Raw genomic sequence first — 25,133 nt, forward strand, 5'->3', positions numbered from 1 at the left:
TGGGGAAGCAATTTTGACATAAAGCTTTTAATGTAACCACTCTACTTGAGCTCACTGAGCTGTGTACAACTTACCACTTTTACCGTGTCCTTGAACAAACCAGTACAAATTTCCTCCAAGTCTTGAAGTTATTACACCTGATGTCACCGCTCTGTTTATCAAGGGTTTTATTTCTTGTACTCAGAAATGAGTCTGAATGTTGTGGCAATCGAGAGAGAAATAGTGTTGTATTGCCAACTTTGTCAACAAGGCCATTTTCATCTCTGTTTCCAATATTATATTTTTTGGAAGACTAGTAAGTGTATCAAGTAATCACAGCATCTCCGGTACAAAATCAGTGGTAGGCGATACTTGTCAGGGAACCAGAGAGCTGAAGGTTGTGTTATTATGTGATGCTGCTTCTCTTTAAAACAGCCTTGCATCATCAGCACTTGGAGGCATTTCAGCAGTCCCAGTGTGTCTGTACCTGCATGAAGTAAATCAGTCTCTGTTGGTGGGAATTGCCAGTGGTATAGCTGTTGATCATCAGTCATGCTCTGCTCATGATGTATGATGTGCACTGGGTGTGGTGTTACTCATCCAGTTAAACGGCCCATTTTTCCTAATGGTCAAACATAGAACTACCTCACAGTGCCGCCCATTAGCCAAGCGTTTTCCTCGTATACTGCACTTGTCTTTAAAATTCACAAAGTAGCATCTTGAAATGTCCAGCAACGGTTAGTATTAGCTTTTTATTATGCATTTTAAGCATGAATATTTCATATAGAATGTATTATAAGAGTCTAAAAAAGAAAAAAAAAATAGTAGTTTTACTGCAAAATCTAGAAACAACATTTGATTAGCTGTATTCAATTCAGGTTTATTTAGATGTTGCCAATTATAATAAATGTTTATCTCAAGACTCAAAGTCAGATTACGGACTGGATTCACGACTTTCATCAATGTTTCCCATTGCATTTATATTTTAATTTACATTTTACACAGTTACGTTTTTCTGTAATATATGCTGATCAGCCATAATATTGTAACCACTGACAGGTAAAGCAGTGTCAGCTTTGATTATGTCATTCCAATGGGACCTGTCAGTGGGTGGAATATATTAGGCAGCATTTAGTCCTTGAAGTTTGATGTGTTAGAAACAGCAAAATGGGCAAGAGCAGGACAAAGATAGATGAGATAGAAATAGTCAGGGTGCGATTTGTTAGGGGGAATGAACCCCACCTCTGGTTTTGACATCCCTACTTCTGCATCCCTACTTGAACCGAGCAAATGTGTCTAAAGAACAACAATCAGATCTCAACTAATCCAGCATCAATGGGAGCAGAACATTATTATCACCCGTCTAGTATTATGTAGGTTCTCCTTCTTCTACAAAACCAGCTCTGAACTCCACCAGACCTCTGAAGGTATGCTGTAGTATCTGGAACAAGAGCAGATCTCTGAAGTCCTGGAAGTAGAGAGGTGGACCTCCATGGATTGGATTTATTTATTTTTTTGTGAACATTCTGTTTATATTCATATATAAAAACACAGAACATAGTTTCATTATTTGATCCAAAAGTCAAACAGATAGACGAACATCATAGAGAACAAACCCCCTCTCCCCTGGCACACATCCCCACCAGATTACAGGAAAGACAAAAATAAATACATTTTAAAAAGTAAATAAATACAAAATAGAAGTATAAAATTCACACTTTAAATGTTACCAAAAATGTAATAACAAAAAAATAGTAACAAGAAAAGCACTCGGAGAGAGCATACCTCTGCCAAGACAGATCTACCACCCCCACCCCGTGTTTGTTTGTTTGTTTGTTAGCAAGATGACTCAAAAAGTTATGAATGGAATTTCATGCAATTTTCAGGAAATGTTGATACTGGCACAAGGAAGAAATAATTAAATTTTGGTGGTGATCGGGGGGGGGGGGGGGGGGGGGGGGGCACTGATCAGCCTTGGCGGAGGTCTGCGCTCTTCGAGTGCTTTTCTAGAAAAGACAGCGCAGACCTCCGCCAAGGCCGATCAGTGGGGGCCCCCCCGTGGGCCCCGCCACCCCCGATCACCACCAAAATTTAATTATTTCTTCCTTGTGCCAGTATCAACATTTCCTGAAAATTTCATGAAAATCCGTCCATAACTTTTTGAGTTATCTTGCTAACAAACACGCACACAAACACACAAAGCAAAGCGATCACAGTACCTCCTGGTGGAGGTAATAATAGGGATAAGTCAGAATTGCTAAGGCACACCAATACAATATAATACAATACTCAGTCAAAAGAATTCTGACATATTGTACTATTAACATAGATCAGAAAAGGAGCCCATGTCTTTTCAAATGTGTTAGAGCACAGGTGTCAAACTCCGGTCCTCGAGGGCCGGTATCCTGCATGTTTTAGATGTTTCCCTCTTCCAGCTACACCTGGTTCAATTAATGATCAGCTCATCATCATGCTCTGCAGAAGCCTGATAATGATGTAATGGCTTCCAGGTGTGATGGAAGAGGGAAACATCTAAAACATGCAGGATATCGGCCCTCGAGGATCTGAGTTTGACACCCCTGTGTTAGAGGCTCCAGATAAAGTCAGTCGAAACTTCTCCAGTTTGAGAAAATAGAGCACTTCCTTGGATCCATTTTGAGAAGGTTGGTGGAGATGAAGATTTCCCCTTTAACAATAAAGGCCTCCTGGCCAATAAATGCAATCAAATCCTTATTAATGGAGGACAATTGAAGTGGAGCAGGCACAACACCAAACAGAACATTACAAATATTAGGAAAAAATTTTCTTTCCTGTTACCATAGATAAAACATCAAAGATTTTATTTAAGGATGGGCAACCCCAAAACATATGTGTGTAATTTGCTGCAGCTTGCTGACATCGACTACATGAAGGAGACACTGTACTAGATGTTTTTGCTAGCCGGGCTTTGGTGTAGTGAGCACGATGTAGAATCCTGCATAGAGTGAAACCATGTTTAGCACAAATGGATGACCTGTGCACCCTTCTTAAAATCTCCTCCCACATATCCTCTGAGATCGTCTCTCCCAAATATTTTTAAGGGCACTAGAAGAGCCTGATCAAAGATAATAGATGACAGAAATTGCTCCCTTCATTGACGATAGGGGGTTCAAAAAGATATCCAAATCCAAAACATTAGAAAGAGGAGGAAAAACTGGAAATGAACTGCGTCCGAAATTATGAGCTTGGAGATATCAAAAAAAAAAAGTTCCTTAGGGAGTGAAAACTTTTCAACCAGTTGTTGGGAAGAAGCAAAAACAGAGTTTATATATAGATCTTTTAACGACTTTATACCCAAACCAGCCCAGACAGAAAAGGAACTGTCCAGTAAAGACAAAAGAAACATATGATTGGCTGCTAGTCGTGCTCAAAAAGAAAAAGCTTGTAGGCCAAAATAGCATCTGGATTGGACCCAGATTTTAAGACTGGAGGCCACCATCATAATTCCAGTAAATTTAGAGTAAGAAGAAATCAGAGGTGAGTATAATAAGTATTAGGGCTGCACAATATTGGAAAAAACTGACATTGCATTGGATCTGTCTTGGCGGAGGTCTGCGCTCTCCAAGTGCTTTCTTGTTTAATGTTGTTACCAGTGACTCACTCCATGCGCAGGGGTGTAGTCTGCTTCGGCAAACTGATTAAGAACAATTGTGATTGGTGGATCACTGAGCACAGTGTGTGTCAGGTACCCAGGTTGAAACAAGAAAAGCACTCGGAGAGCGCAGACCCCTGCCAAGACAGATCTGCCCCTCCCCCCATCACCACCAAAATTTAATAATTTCTTCCTTGTGCCAGTATCAACATTTCCTGAAAATTTCATGAAAATCCATCCATAACTTTTTGAGTTATCTTGCTAACAAATAAACAAACATGCAAACACGTGCGCGCGCACACACACGCACACACACACACACACACACACACACACACACACACACACACACACACACACACAAAGCAAAGTAATCACAATACTTCCTGGCGGAGTTAACTAGATGAGATAATAATATTGAACCCAATAGTTTGTTTCTGATGTTTGTTGCCTAGTAATAGTATAGCAAATTAGGTAACACCATGCCTGTATCAGACTTATTTATCCAACACCTCCCACAGACGCTCACTTAGATGTCCTTTCTTAGTCCATATTTGGTCAGTACTAACCACTGCAGACCAGGAACACCCAACAAGACCTGCAGTTGTGGAGATACTCTGGCCCAGTCATCACCGTTCCATATGGACCTGGTCAAAGTCACTCAGTTCCTTACATTAACTGTTTTGCTGCTTCCAACACATGAGCTTCAAGGATTAAATGTCCACTTGGTGCCTTATGTATTCAACCCAATGAAAGGTAACACTGGAATGAAATAATCAATATCATTGCCATTGTTAGCAACCAGAATATTATGGCTGACCGGTGAATATAAATGCACATTGCTGTTATTTATACAGCAAAGTTTCCTTTTTGTCATAAACAAAGTTAAACTAACTAAGAAAAGTTATTCCCATTTACTATTAAAACTGTATGGAAGCTTTTTATTTGACTTATTAACAGATTTCTAGGAGCAACTCTATACATTCAAGAAGTACAGCAGTGTAGATTTATAAACCAACTGCAGATTAAGAGCCCACTTCTATTTTGGTCATCAATCTTTTGTTGAAATTGGTTAAGGTAATACAGATGTGGAGAAATGCTTGAAGAAAGAGTTGGATTCAACAGAAAAAAGTGATGAGTATGGGAGACTTCTGTTCGACTAGAAATGCTTCGCAGTGGTTTGGGGATGTGAGCAGCAGGGAGGAGAGACTATTAGAAGTTGAAAAATGTTCATCTCCTCAATGGGCAGTTTCCTATAGATCAGAGGAAGAGAGGCCACACAACTTTCTGCACACTGCTGTTTTGCTAATTGTGTAAGGCAGGGGATTCACTTATAAAACACAAGGCTAATGATGGTGCCCATCAATGATCACCCAGGTGGCAATTTCTACCCTCTAATAAATCTACTATAAAGGTAGTTGGACTGGGTCTGCTTTTTCATTCAGAGTATCTCATCAATTCATCAACTTTTATAGATAATATTAGCTTATTAAGAGGCCCATTAACACACCTTTTAATGTAAGAAAAAGGTTCATTTTTGTTTTCTGTTGAAACTCACAATACACAAGCAGCATTTTAATTATGTCTGTTAAAGTGGATGTGTATCCCTCTATTTTGTCATCAGGATTTTGCAAAAATTACTGCATCGATTTTTGTGCATCTAGGTTGAAAGTTAGAATACAAGCCCAGCATGAACCACTTAAATTTTGGAGCAGATCCATAAAAAGGGGCACTTTTTAAAACTGTGGACATTCCCCTGCAGACTCACAATAGCATCCACCCACCCACCCATCCATCCGTCCCACCTCACGACAGGAGGATACATCTGTTTGCTGGCTTGGGATTGCATGTGTACTCCCCTTGGAGAAGCCTGGATGAGAAGTGTGGGCAGAGGGAGCTGTGGGCTTCTCTATTTTGGCTTCTGCCCCAACTAACCGGACTAAGATAAGTGGTAGAAGACAGAATGGTAACAGTCTAGTGGCCTGGTTAGAGATTTTTATTTTACATTGGACTAAAATACTTGTTTTTTTAAACTATAAATTAAATTATTTCTACTGTGACTCAACTCTGCTGTGATTAAGCACATCACTGCTGTTAGTATAAAATCTGGCGAGTTTAATGCAACATTTAATGAGTGCAAAAGGCTCAACATGCTACTTCCTTAAAGAGGAGTCCACCTACTTTTCATAAGAAGTCAGTGAAACTATGCCAACTGAAGCTTGTATAACTTCCAAACTGACTCTTTTGATAAAAACGGTGGTTTGACCTCACAGAACCATTTGTTTGGATCTGAACGGACATGTGAAACCTCCAGAGTCAATGTAACAACGCAAACAAACTAATCCAAGTAGGGCTGTGGGACTGGACAATAAGGCAAGAGATCATATGACATCCTCTGAGGTAGAATCATGGTTTAAGTCACTATTGTGTCAACTTTTATGAAATGTAGGCGAGTTACAACCAAACTCTAAGTTTTCCTCTGGTTTCTGAAGGCTTGGACTGTATGATGGTTCGTTGTTGTTACTGCCTGACTAAAAAGTCTGCATTTTTGCATCATTTTTGACAGATGTTTTTGCAATATTGACGACATGTAGATGAAGTAAGTACTGGTTGACATTTTCCAGTTTGACCAGCTGTGACAGGTGCACCGTTTTGATTAATTACATAGACACACTGTGATATACAAATTGGTCTGAGCTTTATTATGAATCAGATATGTTATTTATTCATAATCATATGTGTAAATCAGACTCACTGCACGTTGGAGTTCAGAAACTGGACCCACAGCTCATGAACTTAGATGATTTTTGAATGAATTATACAAACTCTTGAAATGAATGTGGACTAAATCTGAATAGTTTAGTGTGGATAGAGGCTGAACTGTTGCTATAAATGGACTGAAGTAAACTCACTAGCCTAGTGACCTGCAATAGTGATGTTAATGCTACAAACCCATAGATTAGAACAATACTTTAAGTAAAATACTACAAATACACTAGTGTACAAGCCATTTAAAACAAATATCAACTCAGTAGAAAATGTTTAAAAGTTCTGTTATTTATTTTTTGATGACTTGATCTGTGCAGTCCTGTTTATTCAGATCAGTTGTACTCAAAGATCATGTAATCACCAATCCCTATGATGCAAATTCAGTGTAAATGCACATTTAAATAGCTTCTTTGGGAAGGCAGCTAATGGTTTTCATGAACTTCAGGGCTTTAATTTCCTATTTGAAAGAGCTGTGTCTACTGCAAACACTGAAATCATTCTGGCATAAGTAAATACTTCAGCTGAAATTCACTTTTGGTTGATAAAAATAGTTTTTTGTGCTGACCCTATTCATAAAACGGAAGAAAAAAAAAACAACCTAACTTACGTCTTCAGTGACAGTGTCCATTTGTCAGGATGTCACTGAATTACTCGTCTCTCTCACATCCACACCTCCTTCCTCTCAGGCCGACTTTTTAGCACTTTTCGCACTCACATGGGGGTGGAGTTGGACTCGCAGAGGGGTGAAGGTATACTTTAATAAAATGATAGAGGAACGTATTAAAGAAGAGACCCCAGCTCAACAGTGGCCTTTGAGATCTTCACCATATTACTTTCCAATATAGCACTTTTGACTGATGGTGAAATTGATTTGTCTTTCCAGCCCTCTGACAGCTACTCCTTTGGCAAATCACATGGCTTTATGATTCAGCAGTGAATATGGTAAGATGGAAAATCCTGATTATTTCATGGGATGTAAAAGTAGAGGTCTTGGCTCCAGGCCACCCCATTGTAAGGTGATGTGTGTGATCTGAATGTGGCTTTCCAATTGGTATAATTCATGTTGATAAATTATTCAGAGGTCTCTAGGTGTATTCACATGCAGTACTGTATACTGAATGTCATATTCCACTACAGGGCCTAGCCAAGCCAAAGTGAACATCAGGGTGAAATTTTTTTTTCTCTAAAACAATATTTTGATTACTCAGCATGAAAGACATATATCTCTAGTTACCTCCGCCAAGGAGGTTATGTTTTTGCCAGGGTTTGTTTGTTTGTTTGTCTGTCTGTCTGTCTGTTTGTCTGTCCATTAGTGTGCAACATAACTCAAAAAGTTATGGACAGATTTTGATGAAATTTTCAGGGTTTGTTGGAAATGGGATAAGGAAGAAATGATTAAATTTTGGTGGTGATCTGGGGTGGGGGGGCCCACGGGGGGCCCATTTCCAACAAACCCTGAAAATTTCATCAAAATCTGTCCATAACTTTTTGAGTTATGTTGCACACTAACGGACAGACAAACAGACAGACAGACAAACAAACAAACAAACCCTGGCAAAAACATAACCTCCTTGGTGTGGAGGGGCCCACGGGGGGGGGGCCACTGATCAGCCTTGGCGGAGGTCTGTGCTCTCCGAGTGCTTTTCTAGTTTCTGAAACTGTGTTTATTTAATTTGTACCTGAATTACAGGGTGGGGAAGCAAAATTTACAATATTTTGAGGCAGGGATTGAAAGACAGTGTAAGACCAATTAGTTTATTGACAGTCATGAGAATTTATTTGCCACAAGAAAATTTACATAATAGAAAATGTTTTTATTCGTTTATATGTGTCCTCCTCCTTTCTCAATAACTGCCTTCACATGCTTCCTGAAACTTGCACAAGTGTTCCTCAAATATTCGGGTGACAACTTCTCCCATTCTTCTTTAATAGTATCTTCCAGACTTTCTCGTAATAGTTTTGCTCATAGTCATTCTCTTCTTTACATTATAAACAGTCTTTATGGACACTCCAACTATTTTTGAAATCTCCTTTGGTGTGACGAGTGCATTCAGCAAATCACACACTCTTTGACGTTTGCTTTCGTGATTACTCATATGAGCAAAAGTTTCTGAAAAGGTATGGATAATAGTGTTAGGTATGATTATGACATCAATATATGTTTGGTTTCAAAACAATTGACTTAGTGCCTGCTGAGAAAAAACAACTAAATGTTCATTGTAAATTTTGCTTCCCCACCCTGTACAACTGGATATATAAGAAAATATGAGAATACAGTGTAAAGTAAGAACAGTAAAGGTTATAGAAGAATGTATACAGCTTAAATTCAGAATGTAAATACCAATGTGTAAATAAATATGTTCGAAGTATATGCCTGTACCTAATCTTGTATTTCATAATAATCAAATACTAAAATGATTTTGAATGTTATTTATATAAAAAAACAGCAGAGAGATGTGTATTAAATATAGTAATGAAACCTATGCGGCTAAAGACTGATAATTGTATCAGTATCTTAATAAAATCTTTGTTTGGTGTGATGAACCATAATAATAATAATAATAATGATAATGATAATAATAATAATAATAATAATAATAATAATCAAACACCTCAGTTCTTTTCACTTCACCTCACTACTTTTTTGGATTCTCACTTGTTACCATGAATTAATGTTTTTTTTAAACTAAAACAAAAATGATATCAGTTTCATTTTGGATATAATGTACTCTCATATTAAGCTAAATATTTGCACTTTCCTTGAGGAACAGCACTTTGTGGTATTTTTTTCCAAACCTTGAATAACCGCTGTATATTTTTCATCACTCCATTACTTTGCCAATGATGATAAATTCATGTTTTTGTTAAATATTTGGTTATTATTCCTTAATAGCATGTTAAAGTACTTGCTTAGCCCTACAGTTTGAGCTATTATGGTTGCTGCTAAATTAGTTTTTAAAAACAGATGTGGAATGATTAGTATTGCTGCACAGTGCTTTCTCACTCTGTTACTCCCTTGGCCACGCCCTAAAGCAGGAACAAGGAGAAAGATTGTTTAATACCTGAAGTCAAGAAACCACACTTTGTTAGCAAAACAATCTTTTATTAGAAATATCTTGTATAAAATGAACATGCTCTACACATTTTTATTTTTTTCTATAGATAATTCATAAATATCCAGGCACTGTAATTCTTTTTAGCTTTCTTTTTTTGTTTTTTAAATAATTCAGTACATAAAGCAGACATGATCAATCCATTTTAATAACGTACATTAACTTGCCATTTAATTTCAGTCAGCACTTACATATTCTATTTTGTAACACAGACAAAGTGTTTTAGAAAAATAAAAGGGGTTGTGGCAAAAAGCAAAAGAAAAAAAAGAAATAAAAAATATCATATTCACAAACACAAACAATCCCACAAACAATACTTTATCAAATGAGGAAAAACATTTGCGGCAACATCTTTGACTTTTTGTCGAAGCTGAGAGTTGAGAGAATTATTGAATCAACTGAAACGTTACGTATTTATAATTCTCTGCAGTAGTTTTCCTTCTGGACATTTCTCCTTTCTCTTAAATTGGTCACATGACTTGTTATGAATTTTTGACATGCAACATACAGATTTTTGCATCGCTGAGGATAACATTTGAGACAAATTCCAGAGTTACTGACAAATACTGTGACTTGAGACAGAAATGGAGTTTCAACACTATGGGGAAATTGTACATTGAGGCTTTTTTTCCGTCTGAAAGAAATTTAACACCATGTTTTAAAGTTAACGTAGACGAAAAGCGAACACCATGAGAGATCCATGGAACTGTTGGCAGGGTGATGGTTATGAGGCACAGAATGAAGGCAGTGGTCCTTATTTATCAAGCAACGCGTACAAATATATGACCTACAAATGAAACGTTGTCTCTGTTCCATTCAGTCAGTTCTTTAGAGGTGAGCTGCTTTATAATATTGTCCATAGAGGGATCAATATAATGTGTTTGACATTTTAAACAGATTATACATTTGTATCAAACGGAGAGAATTTTAGAGTAGTCTAAAGTGATTTTTATATTATTATTATTATTATTATTATTATTATTATTATTATTATTGTTATTGCCAGTAGGGCGCATAAAGACAAAACCATACAGAAACACAAATCAGAAGTACCACAGGTTTATCAGTGAATAACTGAACCCCTCATCATCAGCACATGAATGCTCATACAATGGAACTGGCTTGCTGGCTCTTTAACTGCACTCAGAATACACTACAAAAATAGTATTGGATCTTTTCAGGTTTGTTTTAGCAGCTTTTATTTATCAGATGTATGCTGGGATGAAGGTGTATCCCATTTGGCAACATATCCAGCAGTGTGCATGATAAATAAGGGCCAATTAATCTGGGATGTTTAAAGTATGTATCCTCGAGTCCCCAAGTCCTCGCTGACAGTTTTAGTGTGATGTAAACTATAAAGGTGTTTTGAGTTTGGCTCCTTTAGTGCTTGAAATGTCTCTTTATTCAGCAGAGGGTAACCCAGTGGGGAAATGGCCCAAAATGACATTTCCACTGTGAATGACAACAATGACGAATGTTGCATTCCATAGACGTTGACAACACAACACAGTAGTACACGTGACGCTCCCACAAGCATGCTCTGGGACTGTACACTAGGTTTGCCAAGATGATGGCATCATCACCAGTATCATGAAACGTTAAATAAAATAAAAACCTGGGATGACCCACTGCTTTGTTTTGTGTTCGGATGCTCAGTTTTATGTAGGAATACTGAATGTACTGTAGTAAGGCATGTACAGTTTGAAGAGTACTGCAGCTTTCAGCTCCAATAATACCAAAAATAATGACTATATTTTATGCGGTTTGATTTTGTCAACTGCATTTACTAAAAACAGAACACCTTTTCCTGTTTTTGTTGAAATAAGACAGATGATTCAGCCTCGGAGAGAACTGAAATTGTGTGCTATACACTTCAGAAGGAAAACATACTGTAGGCTCAAGGTGGTTCGCTCAGCCTGCATCTGGAAATGTCTCTGCTCAATGCTTACGCATGTCTCTGATAGGGTGGGAAGAGGAAAATTAACTGTCCACTCTGCCTTAAATCACTCATCTCCCTCTTATAATCCACTAATATCTCACAAATTTGGCATGCATGCCTTTATCTCATTCTCTAGTAAAAAAAAACCCACACACACATCCTTTGTGTTCTTGAACTGACAATTCCCATCTTTCCACCCATCTTTCCACCTTCTGTTGCAGCTTGGAAATCCTCCAGTATTTCCCCAGTAGTTCCCAGAATAAGATGATATCTCTTCAAACAGGCCCATGCTCCAGCGTTCATCTCTGTCTTAGATGGCATGGTTACTGTAGCTTATGTATGTCTGCTTGGACGCCAACACTGCAGGATACAGAGGGAAAGGGTTAAAACTTGGGCATTAAAATAGGTGCAAACCAGTAACTCAGATCCACATTGTCCACATTGATAACAAGTTATATTTACAGATATGTCATCAGTCTCATGTTAATAGTATGTGTAGATGGAAGCAATCACAGTTGGAACAGAGAACATTAACATAAAAGCTATATACAGGAATGAGATCTTATCATGGTATTGCGTTTCAATTTAAATGTATCATTTGCTAAGCAAAGACTGTAGAAATGCTGTAATACAGAATATAAATGTGAAATGAATGTTACCAAATGTATTTCATTCAAGGTATTAAGATCAGAAATAGGTAGGGAGGCAGATTAATAGGCTGTGGCAAATGTCATATCAATGGAAATATCAGTTACATTCATGAAATAGGGGAAAACTTGGTCATAATGTTTTCCTCACAGCTGATTAAATTTAATTGTATGAAAATTCACCACCAAGCAGATCACAGCAGTGTTATAAAATGCATTGATAGTCATTCAAATGCAAGTCTTGTACTACATGCAAAGACCTGAGATTAACTCTGTGCATCAAGCAAAACATGCATGTATCAGTGTCTTAACATCAAATATGCTATTAAAGCAATATGTGATCCAGCTTGGCACTTTAAGTGGTTTCATCATTGTTTAATAATGATAATGATCCTTATTCTTTCACATAAAATTTTTATATCAGCTATGAACAAAACACATAAGACCCAGGGGCAGAGCAGAGCTGGTAATGACCTCAGTGACCACAAGAGCTTCTTCACGCTGCTGGTCAGACGTGCCGGCCATACCAGTGTGTATGTGCGCAATCATGCTTGTATGCACACATTTTCCATTGTGTAAGTGGCAGCATGTACGTGAGTGTCATTTTTTAAAATAAAACTGTCCTCAACAAGCATGCTCCGTGGTGGTAATCACACTACCAATCTGCCAATCTGCCCACAGCAGCCTTGGCTGATTGAATATGTCAGAGGGGATGAATCCAATCAGAAGGCAGCTGAAAGCCAGAGACAGGGCAAAAGTGCTGTAGAGGAGAGATGTGGAATGGTAAACGTTGCTGTATATTTGTCAGTGCCATGTTGGGTGTGTGAATGGGGCCGGTATTCTCGCCATTTCATCCAAAGCACCTCTTCCAAGAGAAGCATTGATAAATGAACCTTATTTGAATATTTATGTGCTGCGAGGCCAAGATAAAGAATAGATGGTCCAGAAAGAATTGGAGCTGGCAGACCCATCTGTCTTTTCCTGTTCACTCTTATTGTTGTTGTTGTTCCATTACCACAAATTCCTTCTTTTGTCAACAGGGAAACAAATTACAGGGGACACATGGCTATCGCTTGTCTCCTGCACTCAAGCAGAGTGGTGTCATCTTCCCACATTAACAGGGTTTACTATACTGATTGGCCATTTTACAGCACCACACACCAACATTGTCTGTCCAAGTTTATGTCAGTTGGTCAAGGGTGGATTTGTGAGGGCGTGATTACTGCCTAGCGTCATTCAGAGGGCGGCACATTAGCCAGGGGCGCTCAGGATGATTGTGCATAGAGGAGGCAGGCAGAAGTGTTACGGTGAACATTGGCAGAAATTAACAAGAAAGGAGTATTTGCACAGAATAAAAAGGGCAAAGTCATTGCCTAACCATGTTACCTGAGAGTCTAAAGTCCCTCACAAGGCTCCCCTCCCTCAATACAGTCTGATACATAAGCACAAAGAGCAGTTGTTAGATTCACAGATCAAACCAGAGGGTGAGAATCAGTAGTGAAAAGACGGGATTTTTAAATGAAAAGACGTAGAACAACTACACTCTGAGGTCAAAATATGGTATACATGCAAGTGTGGGTACAGGCTTTTCAATGCTAATACGCATCATTCTTTACCGTTCAGCTTGTCAAGAGTATAAATCGGTAATCAGAACATGAGGTTGCGTGATTGGATTTAAGCCTGCCCCCACACAGGGACTGCCTACTCATACACTTTATCTTGGTGATTGAAATATCCTCTTTTTCAGCTCTGAGCTACCCGTCTCCTTCTTCCTTTTCAAAATCAGAATAGTGTGGGCACCCTGTCACACCTCCTGATTCACAAATCCACTGTGGCTAGAGTTAGTGAGAATGGCACTATTTTTCTGCTCCTGATATTCAAAATGCAGGATTATCCAGGCAAAAAAGAAAAGTTATTTTTTCAGTTTTTTGCTATAGGATTCATTTATTTGTTTGTCAATATATCATATACAAATTTTCCTGTGCACTAAAGGGTATATCTAAAATAAGAAATAGATGTAATTATCAGCTGTTTTCCCGAAATAGTCTACACTATGACTTAATTTCCTTCCATTTTTATTGTTTGCTCATTTTTAAGAAGCCATGACATAAAACTCCTTCGGTTACCATTAAAAGAAGTGCTACAAAAAATACTGCCATCATTTATTTATTTCCAAGGACTTCATTCACCCTTGATTTTCACATGGAAAAACTAAACTTATATTTTTTATACTAAAATAACTGATTCCATCTATGAAACAACAGACCTTAGTAAACGTCCACAAGAACAAATGTGATTTTCCTGTGTTCCTTATCTATTTATTACTCCTTGAGGAGGATACCAACCTTGTGTTTCAAGACTTTCGCAGAGTTCAGACTTGGCCTCCCCGTTGGGCCTCAGACCGCCTTTAGGGTTGAACTTGTTGGACATGGTGGCTGCAGTGACCACTGCCTTCAGGCTTCGTTTGCGCTTGGGTACGTTCTGCTCCGGATGGAAGAGAACCACGTAAACCTTAGGCATGTAGAGCATTCCCAGAGAGACGGATGCACTAAGGCTTACGGAGATGGTCAGGGTTGTGGTCTGAATGTACATCTGCATAACAGAAGAGAGACAGCAGAAGTTTAAATGATGTTCCATTTGTAGAAGCTCTGTTAGAGCTGAGCACACAGTAATGAATTTTCTGAATTTTGCCACTCAGGGTGAACAATGTGGATCGAGTCCATTAAGATTTAATTGATGTTTCTACTCTGAGAGACAATTTTTCAATAAAACTATACAAGGAAAAATGGCTGAGATGTACCACATCAAGTGTATGTAGTGTGTTACCACCACAGACTTTATGTCTACAAAGTAAGACAATCAATACATCACTCATGTGAAATGTGGATAATGGAGGATAATATTTTTATGCTAATCTCTCCCTCACACAGCAACACTCAACCAAGACTGAGATGGCGTACAGTCCCAATTATTCTTTTACTTCGCACTGTTTATCACTCTTGAACTGCCCCCTTTTTGGTATTTTTTCAGTTGCATTATACAACTAATAGAAGTGGCCCCCTGATGAGTGTCTATGTACTCTGTGTATAGATGTTTTTGCCCTCAGGTTTTAGACAACAGCATAAGGATTGTGTGCTCTCTGAAGCCAGTGACAGCTGCAACTCACAGCTGGGTAGCAGAAATATGGCTACAGGCAACAACCATGGAGCAGAGAGGAACATCCTACAGCATATTATTAGTGCCTGCAAGTGTTTTTTTTTTTTTTTTTTTTTTCATTTATGATAATCATCCCTTTGCACAGTACTTCTCTGATTTGTTGCTGAGTATGTGAATAAAGAGGCGGGGAGATCAGATTTGATAGTGATGTTTTACATATCAATTAAATCAATTAAAATGACCGTCCATCTGAAAATGCCTCCAATTTTAATTTCAAATCCCAGTGACCAAACCCTATACTCCAATGTTAATGGCATTAATTAGAAACTAGAGGGGGAAAAAAAGAACAGCTGACTTTCCTCTTGAATGAAAATTTAGGTCCCCTGAAAAGAGTATAGTGGAAACACAGCTGGCAGACATCCTTCAAAAAGATTTGCCTGAGGTTTTGTTTGACATTAAATTTGCAGACATCATAAATGACTGAGTCGTTTGGCATGGGAATAGCCTACAGGGCACCAAACCACTAGCATGTCTACTGTTATAAATTATGTTTCCAAACATAGGGTTATGACATATGATGTTTGTATGTGAACTTGTACAACATTTATCTTATTGCAGATGGTGATGCATATTTACAGCATCAGAGCACTGAAACCACTGAAGTGTTAAAACTTTCACCGGGTACTGTCATAATCTAATAATCTTACAAGATATGATGCATGATGTTTCACATTGCATCATCTTATCGCATGTGTTTTATAGGGCATTTCTGTGGAATCAGTGTAGCACAATTGTTGAAAATACACTGGAAATAGAATCACATATATCTCTAGTGTCACTCTGCTCCCATTGAGGAGATTTTACCCAAAGCAGAAATATGTGCTGAAAGTGCACAACAATAATTTAAATGTTACACTCTTACATTTTTACATGGACATGAACATATTGTTTAATCTATTCTAGCACTGGTTGTTTTCTTCTATAAATTAGTGTCAGTGTATTTTAATTGTTTATATCGATTTAACCACTAACAAAAGAGAACTAAAGAATGTATTGAATGATTCTATATACACATTATTTATATCATTATGATCTTAATTATTATAGACAGCACACCATCTGCCTCTGCGCCACAGATGCTATTGTATAGTATAGTCTATATACACTTGCCAGAAATAAATACTTCCCACAGCACCTTTGAGTAGGTTGTAATGTTGCCATCAGGGTCCACATTGGTTGGCTCAGCGGTTGTAGACTGATGACACCAGTGTTGAAAGTTGCTGATAGTAAATGTATTAATTGCCACACACTTGCAGACCATGCATTTGGGACGTACCCCTTTGTAGAGGTCACAATTAAAACCGGACCTCATGTGTTTAGGGGCATTTATTACAGATTTTCTTGGGTGTCTAGTGAGTTCAAGTAGAAAAGCAAAGATGTACAAAATGAAATAAATCCGTGACCTGTCATACAGTCGATATGATGTATGTTTATGTGATAACACATGAAAACTATAAAGAGACCTGTCTCAAATTAAGCCCCTAAAGCAGTGTCAGTTACGAAAAAAGATGTCAGTGTTAAATGAAAGCGATAGGGCATTGTATTCCATCATACAGCAAGAGGCACATGAGCATTGCTTGGTGATAGAAGGGGAGTGTTGTAATCTCCTGAGAAGATTACACGTGGCCTGAGGTGAGTTCGGAACAATATTGCTACCCCTCTGGAGTACAGAGTGGAGTCACTCTGTGAGGAGAGCCGAGACCCCTGTCCACTTCCATCGGCCCTGGTGACATAAATTTTCTCTGACACGCCGATATGATTGCCAATCTGCTCCATCGGCACAGTGAGGGAACAAGACTGAGGACAGAAACCTCAGCAGGCAGAGCCATTATGAAGTTTCTTTGGAGGAGGATTGCTCCTCTTTTTCATTAGGCATCAAATCTCCAGGTCCTACCAGCTGCCAAAGCCATCCCTACCAATACACAAAGCATATTAGCAATGGGCATATTTCCACCGCTCCTCCAAGGAGTATCAATATCAGTAAATAGCAAAGCTTTTTGGTCAGACTATGGAATGTTATGCTTCACTTGCTACCTCAACAGGGAGGTGGTGCAATATCAATCTTTTGTCCGGTCATCCATCTGACAGCCAGGTATCATAAAAATGACTGCACTGATTTCAATATTAACTTTCTTTATCGGAAGTAATTACACAGGCATGACATTGCAATGTGATAAAGAGGACTTCCATTCTTTCATTTTTCTTTTTATCCCTCCCACAAACCCACCCGACCCAAAAGAAGACAATCTTTTATGTAAATCCAATATTGACAAGTAATCAGTACAGAATAGATACAAAAATTGTCTAATTAACAAAACAAAAAAGCAAACCAAACCCAAAAAAAAGTAGCTAAAATTAAACAAAACAAGCAATTGAACAAAAACAAACAAAACAAAAACAAGGTTTCAATATAATTTAAAGAGAGGTCTCCAAGTTTTTTCAAATGACTTTAAGGAGCCACTGATTTCTATGGAATTTAGTGGAATTATAAGTCAGGGACTAACTTGTAAATTTTGGAACAAGTCCATTAAAGCGAACAGAGCCTGAAATTGTTTTTTTTTTTTTTTTTTTTTTTTAACTTTGATACCGTAGCGCCTTTTCAAACTTCGAACTAAGAAGGTTAACAGTTAAGAGTTAACCTAGTGGCAGACGGTGACAAAAGGGCGAACACATAGGGTTATACTTTGTTTCTTGCTCAATAATATTGAGAGAGGAGAAGAATGGGCAGAGGTGGGTAATCCCAGCTCCATAGAGTAAAAGTCCTGCCATGTATTGGTTTTATCTGTTCACTTAACACAGGTGATTCCACTAATGATCCCATCTACCTGGATGAGGAGTTGTGCTCATCAACATGGGCTCTTTCAATGAGTGGTTGGAACTAATACATGGCAGGACTTTTACTCTATGGAGCTGGGATTACCCACCTCTAAGAATGGGCCATTGGTTTCTGTGGAAGTCAGTACTTTAAGTGTTCTTTAACTTAGTGACTTGGCTCTTGACTACACAGCATTGCAATAAAATGTATTTTATGGGTAGTGACATGTAAAACACATGTATGACAAAACTTGGATTTGTTTGAAACTGGGTGAAATTAAGCTGGAGAGATAAAAGTGCAATTCCAGTGCCTTTCCAATAACTGAAAAATAAAACTCAGCAGGCCCTTTTTTTGAAGCCAACTTTTTACAATACTACTCTTAATCTGGTTGGAATACTTCTTTTTTACGGAGGATAGTCTGTGAGTTGTTTAACAGTTTAATTTCATGGTGTAAATAAATACATCTGTGTGCTTGGTGATAAGAACATAACAAGTCTCTGATTTGTTTGAGTAGAAAATGAATTGGATTTATCCTCTGTTGGAGTGATCTCGCCTGTTAGTTCGTGCCCCTCGTTTTCAGTGGTGGAGATACGAGTGAGCGAAAGTGAAAAGCAGAGATTATTAGTTTTGGCTGCCTGCTCCATAAATGTTACATGCATGAGGTAACCTAATCACTCTCTGTACTCTGGGGTAAGATGGGGACTTACAAAGATCAAATCTGAAATTAAATATCCGCATGCTGTCAAAAATCAGTGGACAGAGTATTCTTTTCCATCAGTGCCATCCTGCCAACAGATAATCAACCAGTAAAAAAATATCAATCGAGTCATCAAACCATGTGAGGGATCCTCGCTATTAAGCGCTGCTACTTAAAACAATCCATCCAGATAAAGAAACACAAATGATTACACCTACTACCCCTAACTCCAAAATTATGCATCAGTTATTTAATGTTGAACTGTTGGTTACGTAGTGTTTTAGTCAAACATGGCAGATATAGAAAGAAAGAAAAAAAAACAAGACTCCATGACAGTGTTTTGCGCTTTCTTTTGTCTCCTGCTGATCCTCATGACAAATTTGGTTGCCTGCAGAACTTGGCACTCTGATACACAGCACAAGAAATGGCTGTTCCAGACAAATTTCCCATATAATTGTATTATATTCATCAAAAACTGTTAATAGTGTCTGTGCAGAAGTTAAGAATGAGAGTTACTATGTGTTTACTGGAGCAAATTTATGGATGAATGAAGTACAGCTGAGAACACAAAGCGAGTTTCTTACCATCTCTGCCTTTGTCTCGAAGTACCATTAATATTCAAGTTCAGGCATTTGACTCATAGTATTTTTACTATCAAAGGTGATACATACCTTTTAAGCTGTCTTACATTTTAACACTAGGTTGCTGTGAAGTTCAATACAAAGCCCACAGCATTTCCATTGTAATTGTTTTTTTTACTTCTATTGTTATTCACAACCTGACTTTTTCACTGTCTTTTTTCTGCTTTTTCAATGAACGTCTGTGTTGAGCGACTTCAGAATTAGCACTTGCAAGCTGTAATTTGCAATTCACTTTTAAATGACGAGAAACATCAACAGTCACAGTAATTTTGTGCCTCTTCACAAATATACATTATCTTTTTTTCTGCGTGCATGAATGCACACTGATTACTTGGTGTTCCCATTCAGTGAAGCTGTGTCAAACATGTGGAAGAAACATGAAAACGTATCTGAGCAGACTTGAGGTAAAACGAATTATCCTCACAAGTCGACTCTAAGAGCCTTGTAATCCTCACAGTAGAGGACAAAGCCCATCATCTCATGATGAATAGTGGCAGCATCCCCAAACACAAGAGGGGAATGCAATACAACAAACATCATTTGAGGAGCTGTTTTCTTCACAATGAAGCACAGAAAATATAAAGAAATCCTAAATGGAAAACTGTCATCCAATATGTGAATTTAATAGACTTCCTGTCATTGTGCGCTGACAGTAAGAAAGCACAACTATAAAAAACTTGGTTATTACTAAAGTGTAAAACTAGGACAAACTTTGGTATTTGAAACCACATGATAAATATACCATTTACCTTTTCTGCTGACTGTGAAGTCCCAAAGAAGATAGGGATGAAAGCGAGCCATACGATGCAGGTGGTGTACATGGTGAAACCGATGGGCTTGGCCTCGTTGAATGTCTCCGGAACGCCTCTGGTCTTGATGGCATAAACTGTGCAGGTGACCATCAGCAGCATGCTATACCCCAGGAGACAGATGAGGGACAGGTCTGATATATCACATTTCAGAACACCGCGGGCCCTGTCAGGATTGGCTGTACGCTGGTCCTCATAGTCAATGATGGCTTGAGATGGGTCAACGCCAAACCAGATACACACCCCGAGGAGCTGCACTGATATCAGGCTGAATGTAATGACTAACTGGGACGCCGGGGAGATGAATCGAGGGGCACTGACCGACATCTTTCCCTGCTCAAATATTCTGTAGATCCGATTGGTCTTGGTCAGCAGTGCTGCATAGCTTATGCTCATACCCAGGCCCAGGAAAATCCTCCGCAGAGAGCAAACGACTACATCAGGAGTGGAGATCATGAGGAAAGTTGTAGCGTAGCACAGAAAGATACCGGTCAGGAGGACGTAGCTCAGTTCTCGACCAGATGCCTTAACAATGGGTGTATCATTGTAGCGTACAAAGGTGACAACCACAAACAGGGTAGCCATGATGCCCAGGACAGCAATGAGGACAGGAATGACTGCCCATGGAGAGCTCCACTCTAGCTTGACAATGGGGATGGGAATGCAGCCAGTGTGGTTCTCATTAGGCCGCAAATCAAAACGGCACATCTTGCATGTGTAGGTGTCTGCCTGATACTGGTAACCATCACAGTTCTCACAGTGCCAACAGCATGGAATCCCTTTCACTGTCTTCTTGCGCTGACCAGCACGGCAGGGTTGACTGCAAATCGACGAGGGGATTTCTTGTGTCCCACCAGGCCACTGCATCTCATTGATCTGGGGGAGAAACATACATATCACAAAAACTTAGCACAAAAACAGTTTATAAAATCTAATCTGTTAATAAACCATAGTAATACTGAGATCAGTGTTATTACATTTGGAGAGGCTCAGTTAGAGTTAACGGAGGACCTCAGCAAAAACGTTAACACAATTTACTGCTTATTGTTCTGGTAGTTACACATTAACCAGCATAATGCAAAATGCATGAGGGCTTTTGGACACTTCAATTAACACTTTCTAAATTTGTTTACATACTCAAAAGTGCACAATAGGTTGAAAAACTTAATAGGTTATTCACCACATGAATACAGCAGGCTTTATCAAGACATTGTAGTGTAATATAATATATATTTATATATTAAATATAATCTACAGGAAGCTACTTTGATGCTTAATTACTCACAAGGAATGTTGTGCTTACTAGAGGAAAAATAGTGTATTTACCTGCAGTCTTACAACTGAAACTCGTGCCTTTGCGGTTTTAATTCAATTATAGTTTTATTAGAAAGCAGTTTACATAAGATGCCTTGTCGGGCACAATAGGATGTGAAAATGGATTGGGTATATTTAATTATTCAAATACACATCTGGATGGCTGAGATGATTTGTGTTGTGTCTAAAAAAGCCTCCATAAGGCATTTATTATTTTCCTTGGAGGTCTCTGCCAGGTGAAGCTGCAGCAGTAACTCAGGTCCTCGATGTCTTCAGTAATCCAATAACATACCTTCAGAATGTGCGTCAACAAAATAAGAACACCTGGGGCTTTGTGTATAAATGATGCATAACCTTAAAAAAAAAATGCATTCACGTTGTTCTTTCCAAAGTTTGCCATTTAAGGCGATGCAATTTTGATGTGAACACATGTACCACTGCAGATTGTGGACACTCTGCATGTGTATGTCCTAAAAAAACCTGCTGTTTGACTAAAACCTAACGGCAAAGAATATAAAAATTGAGGTTACTGCACATTGTGGCTTGTGTTTTTTTCAGCCTGTCATAGACCAACTTGTATGGCTCATATCTCAGTGAGATACTGTAGAAACACTAGGTTTACATATAAAACATTAGCCTGCATGTTATCAATTTTAAAAGCCAACAAATAGGATGATTTATTATATCTGTCAACAGTAGCCCTATAAAACCCATCCCAGCAAGATGCATTTAGCATAATGTTTGATAACTGCTATAAATAAAGAGGTGAATTAATGAAATCCTAATATGTGAGGCAATACTTGAGTTGCTGTAAATGTGAAATAATATGGTCGTAAGCAAAGATGCAGAGCCTTGTTGGTATTGTTGATTGAATACAAATGATGAAAGTATATCTTGAGTTCACGTTGATCCTATCATGCTTGATGAAACATAGACTTATATATGATTAAATCCATCTTACAAATATACAACAAACTTAATTTCCTTCTTAATAGTTTTTTTTTCTGTTTATAGGTTCAGTGTGTAACATTTATGTGCATTTACATGGAGTCTGTGTTGTGCTTGGAGCCAGATATTTGCTTAATGTTAGCTAACTTCATTTCTGAGGTAACGGTAGCTGTTATTGTTCAGTATTTCTGCTGTAGATGAGCAGAAAAGAGCCATTTAAGGACTCAAGCAAAATGAGAAAAACCCCTGCTTCCCACCGGATTGTGCTGCATCACATTACTGCGTCAACACAGCCTCCTGCGTTGGCCATGTCCTCTCTACACAGTGCTCTTGTTTCCCGAAGCATTCCAGAACTGACTCGGCTCTCTTCTTTGCTAAAAATACAGGCCAATTCTATTGATAGCCTTCGCTTGATGTCTATGTCAAGCAGCACAGAAGAGCTGAGACAGACAGGAAGTCAAATACAGAAAAGTCACAGAATATCCGGTCAGTTTTCAGAATAAAACATTCTGTGCTAACTCTATGAGAATGAATATGGGTGCTTCTATGAAACTGGGTTTATTTTGGTACCTGGTACTTTTCCAGCTTTTTAGACCCAATAATAAGAGAAATGTAGACATATTTCCCCTCAGGATGTACCTAATGATGACCTCAGATAAATGCAAAAAAATTATACTCTTACTCTGAGCCATCCCAAAATTAATGAATTTTTAATATAATATTGGGGCCAAAAATAGGAACAAAATTGGGACAGGAAAAACTACCCTGGTGTCAGTACATTTTATCTTGAAAAAATGGCTTGAAATTGTCTTGTACACTGCTATAAATGAAGACACTGTGTTAAATTTGAGGATCCTAATGGTTTTTCTAATCCAGACCAGCAGGTTTTTCATGAATCAGCAGTCTCATTCCAGGTTTCGTGTGTAACCCATCGTGTCCACTGGCATTACATGTGGAACCTGCCCATTTAAACACATATAAATCGTGAGTGATTTTACAACAGCGGCCATTTTTGTGAAACATTCTGCCTGGCTTGATCCCCCAAAATGTACCTATTAAGATATTTTTAAAAAAATAGTAGCACATAATTTTTGTGTCCTTTTTACTGTGTTAAATGTGGATTTTGTTTAAAAATAATATTACAAAGTAATATAAAAAAGTGTTTTATCTGAAAAATTGTTTCTCTTATATCTCAGTAAATATTTATTTTTTAAATAGACCTGCTTCCAAACTTGCTTCATAGCATTAGTCGACATCTGATTTGAATTTTAAGCCCCTCTATCCTGTTTTTATAGGGCCCAGTTTCATAAGAAGCACCCATATACATGTATGTTTAGTAACTTAAACAAAATTTGACCATTATAAGATTCATGTTGTTCAGACCTCCACTTAAGTGTATTAATTTTGCAGTAAATTAAATATACCAAAATAAACCATTTCACCACAGGGCCTATTTGACTGATGGTTGCAGCAGAAAAATCAAGTAAAAGTGACCAAATCAGAAGATCAGACAGACACTACATGCCACTTCTTGAGCACTCTTGATGTGGATTGATGCTCTGCCAAAGATGGAGCTGAACCATGTCAGGGCTGTGATGTGGCACAGCTGCTCCTGGTGGAAAGCAGCAGTCAGGATTTTCATGGAAAAACTGACCTGACACCTATAGATATAAATTGGTGTTATCATGTAGGCAACTGATAAAGCCGTTCACCCATTATAGAGTTAGCTAACATCAACAAATGACTGATTTCCAGCACAAAACAGACCCCAACAAAAACATACTCTAAGAACATGACTATATTTTCACTACCTGTATAAATATTAGAGCCAGACCGATTATGGGATTTTTGGGGCCGATACCGATATTGGGGGGCCAAAAAAGCTGATATCCAATATTTTGACCGATATCCGATATTGGCTGATATATGAAATAAGAACATTGATATACACAGGATAGAATAGTCTTATATTGCATAGTAGTGGACATGTGAATTAACAGTTGCATCTTTGTTTATCTCACAAAGATAATTTGTACAACTTTAAAACGCTGTATAGTAGTCTTATATTAAACTGGAAAAGCACTCGGAGAGTGCAGACCTCCGCCAAGGCAGATCAGTGCACCCCCCCACCCCCCCATCACCACCAAAATTTAATCATTTGTTCCTTGTGCCAGTATCAAGATTTCCTGCAATTTTCATCCAAATCCATCCATAACTTTTTGAGTTATCTCGTACACGGACGGACGGACGGACGGACAGACAGACAGACAGACAGGGGTTGTAGATGTGATAGTTTTTATGCCGGGGAGAGCAGACTTTTGGGAAATGATGTGAGTCTATATTTTATAAGTAGTGACATAAAAATAGTTTGGTAAATCATTCTTTAAAATGTAAGCAACAATTAAGATACACTATTAATACCCAGGTGCGAAATTGTGAGGTACACAGGAAGCGTATGGATGGGGGTGGAGGGTGAAAAGTTTGTAAGACTGGGGGGACAGCAGTCCGTGATTGTCGGGGTGGGAATAGCAGTCTGTGATTGTCAAAGTGAAACTTAACACGCTTTACTATTCCTCTAACTCTCTGGGCAGCACAGACACACAAGAGCAGAGTGA

At 38.3% G+C, this 25,133-nt stretch overlaps 1 protein-coding gene across 2 annotated transcripts in view; it reads right to left on the reverse strand.

Annotated features, from left to right (window-relative positions):
• Nucleotides 1–9,760: 9,760 nt before the first annotated feature.
• LOC115422873 (metabotropic glutamate receptor 4-like) overlaps nt 9,761–25,133 on the reverse strand; it is a 277,054-nt gene continuing 261,681 nt past the window's right edge. The window contains exons 9-12 of one of the 2 annotated variants that reach the window (XM_030139486.1): nt 20,197–21,132; nt 14,424–14,670; nt 13,465–13,510; nt 9,761–11,791 (exon numbers count right to left, since the gene is read on the reverse strand). In XM_030139486.1, the coding sequence (XP_029995346.1) occupies nt 13,473–13,510; nt 14,424–14,670; nt 20,197–21,132 (1,221 nt within the window). In that variant the 3' untranslated portion in view covers nt 9,761–11,791; nt 13,465–13,472. The remainder of the gene's footprint in view (nt 11,792–13,464; nt 13,511–14,423; nt 14,671–20,196; nt 21,133–25,133) is intronic. The other variant, XM_030139485.1, reaches the window with a different exon arrangement.

Source organism: Sphaeramia orbicularis, chromosome 7 (assembly GCF_902148855.1).
Source record: "Sphaeramia orbicularis chromosome 7, fSphaOr1.1, whole genome shotgun sequence".
NCBI classification, from domain to species: Eukaryota; Metazoa; Chordata; class Actinopteri; order Kurtiformes; family Apogonidae; genus Sphaeramia; species Sphaeramia orbicularis.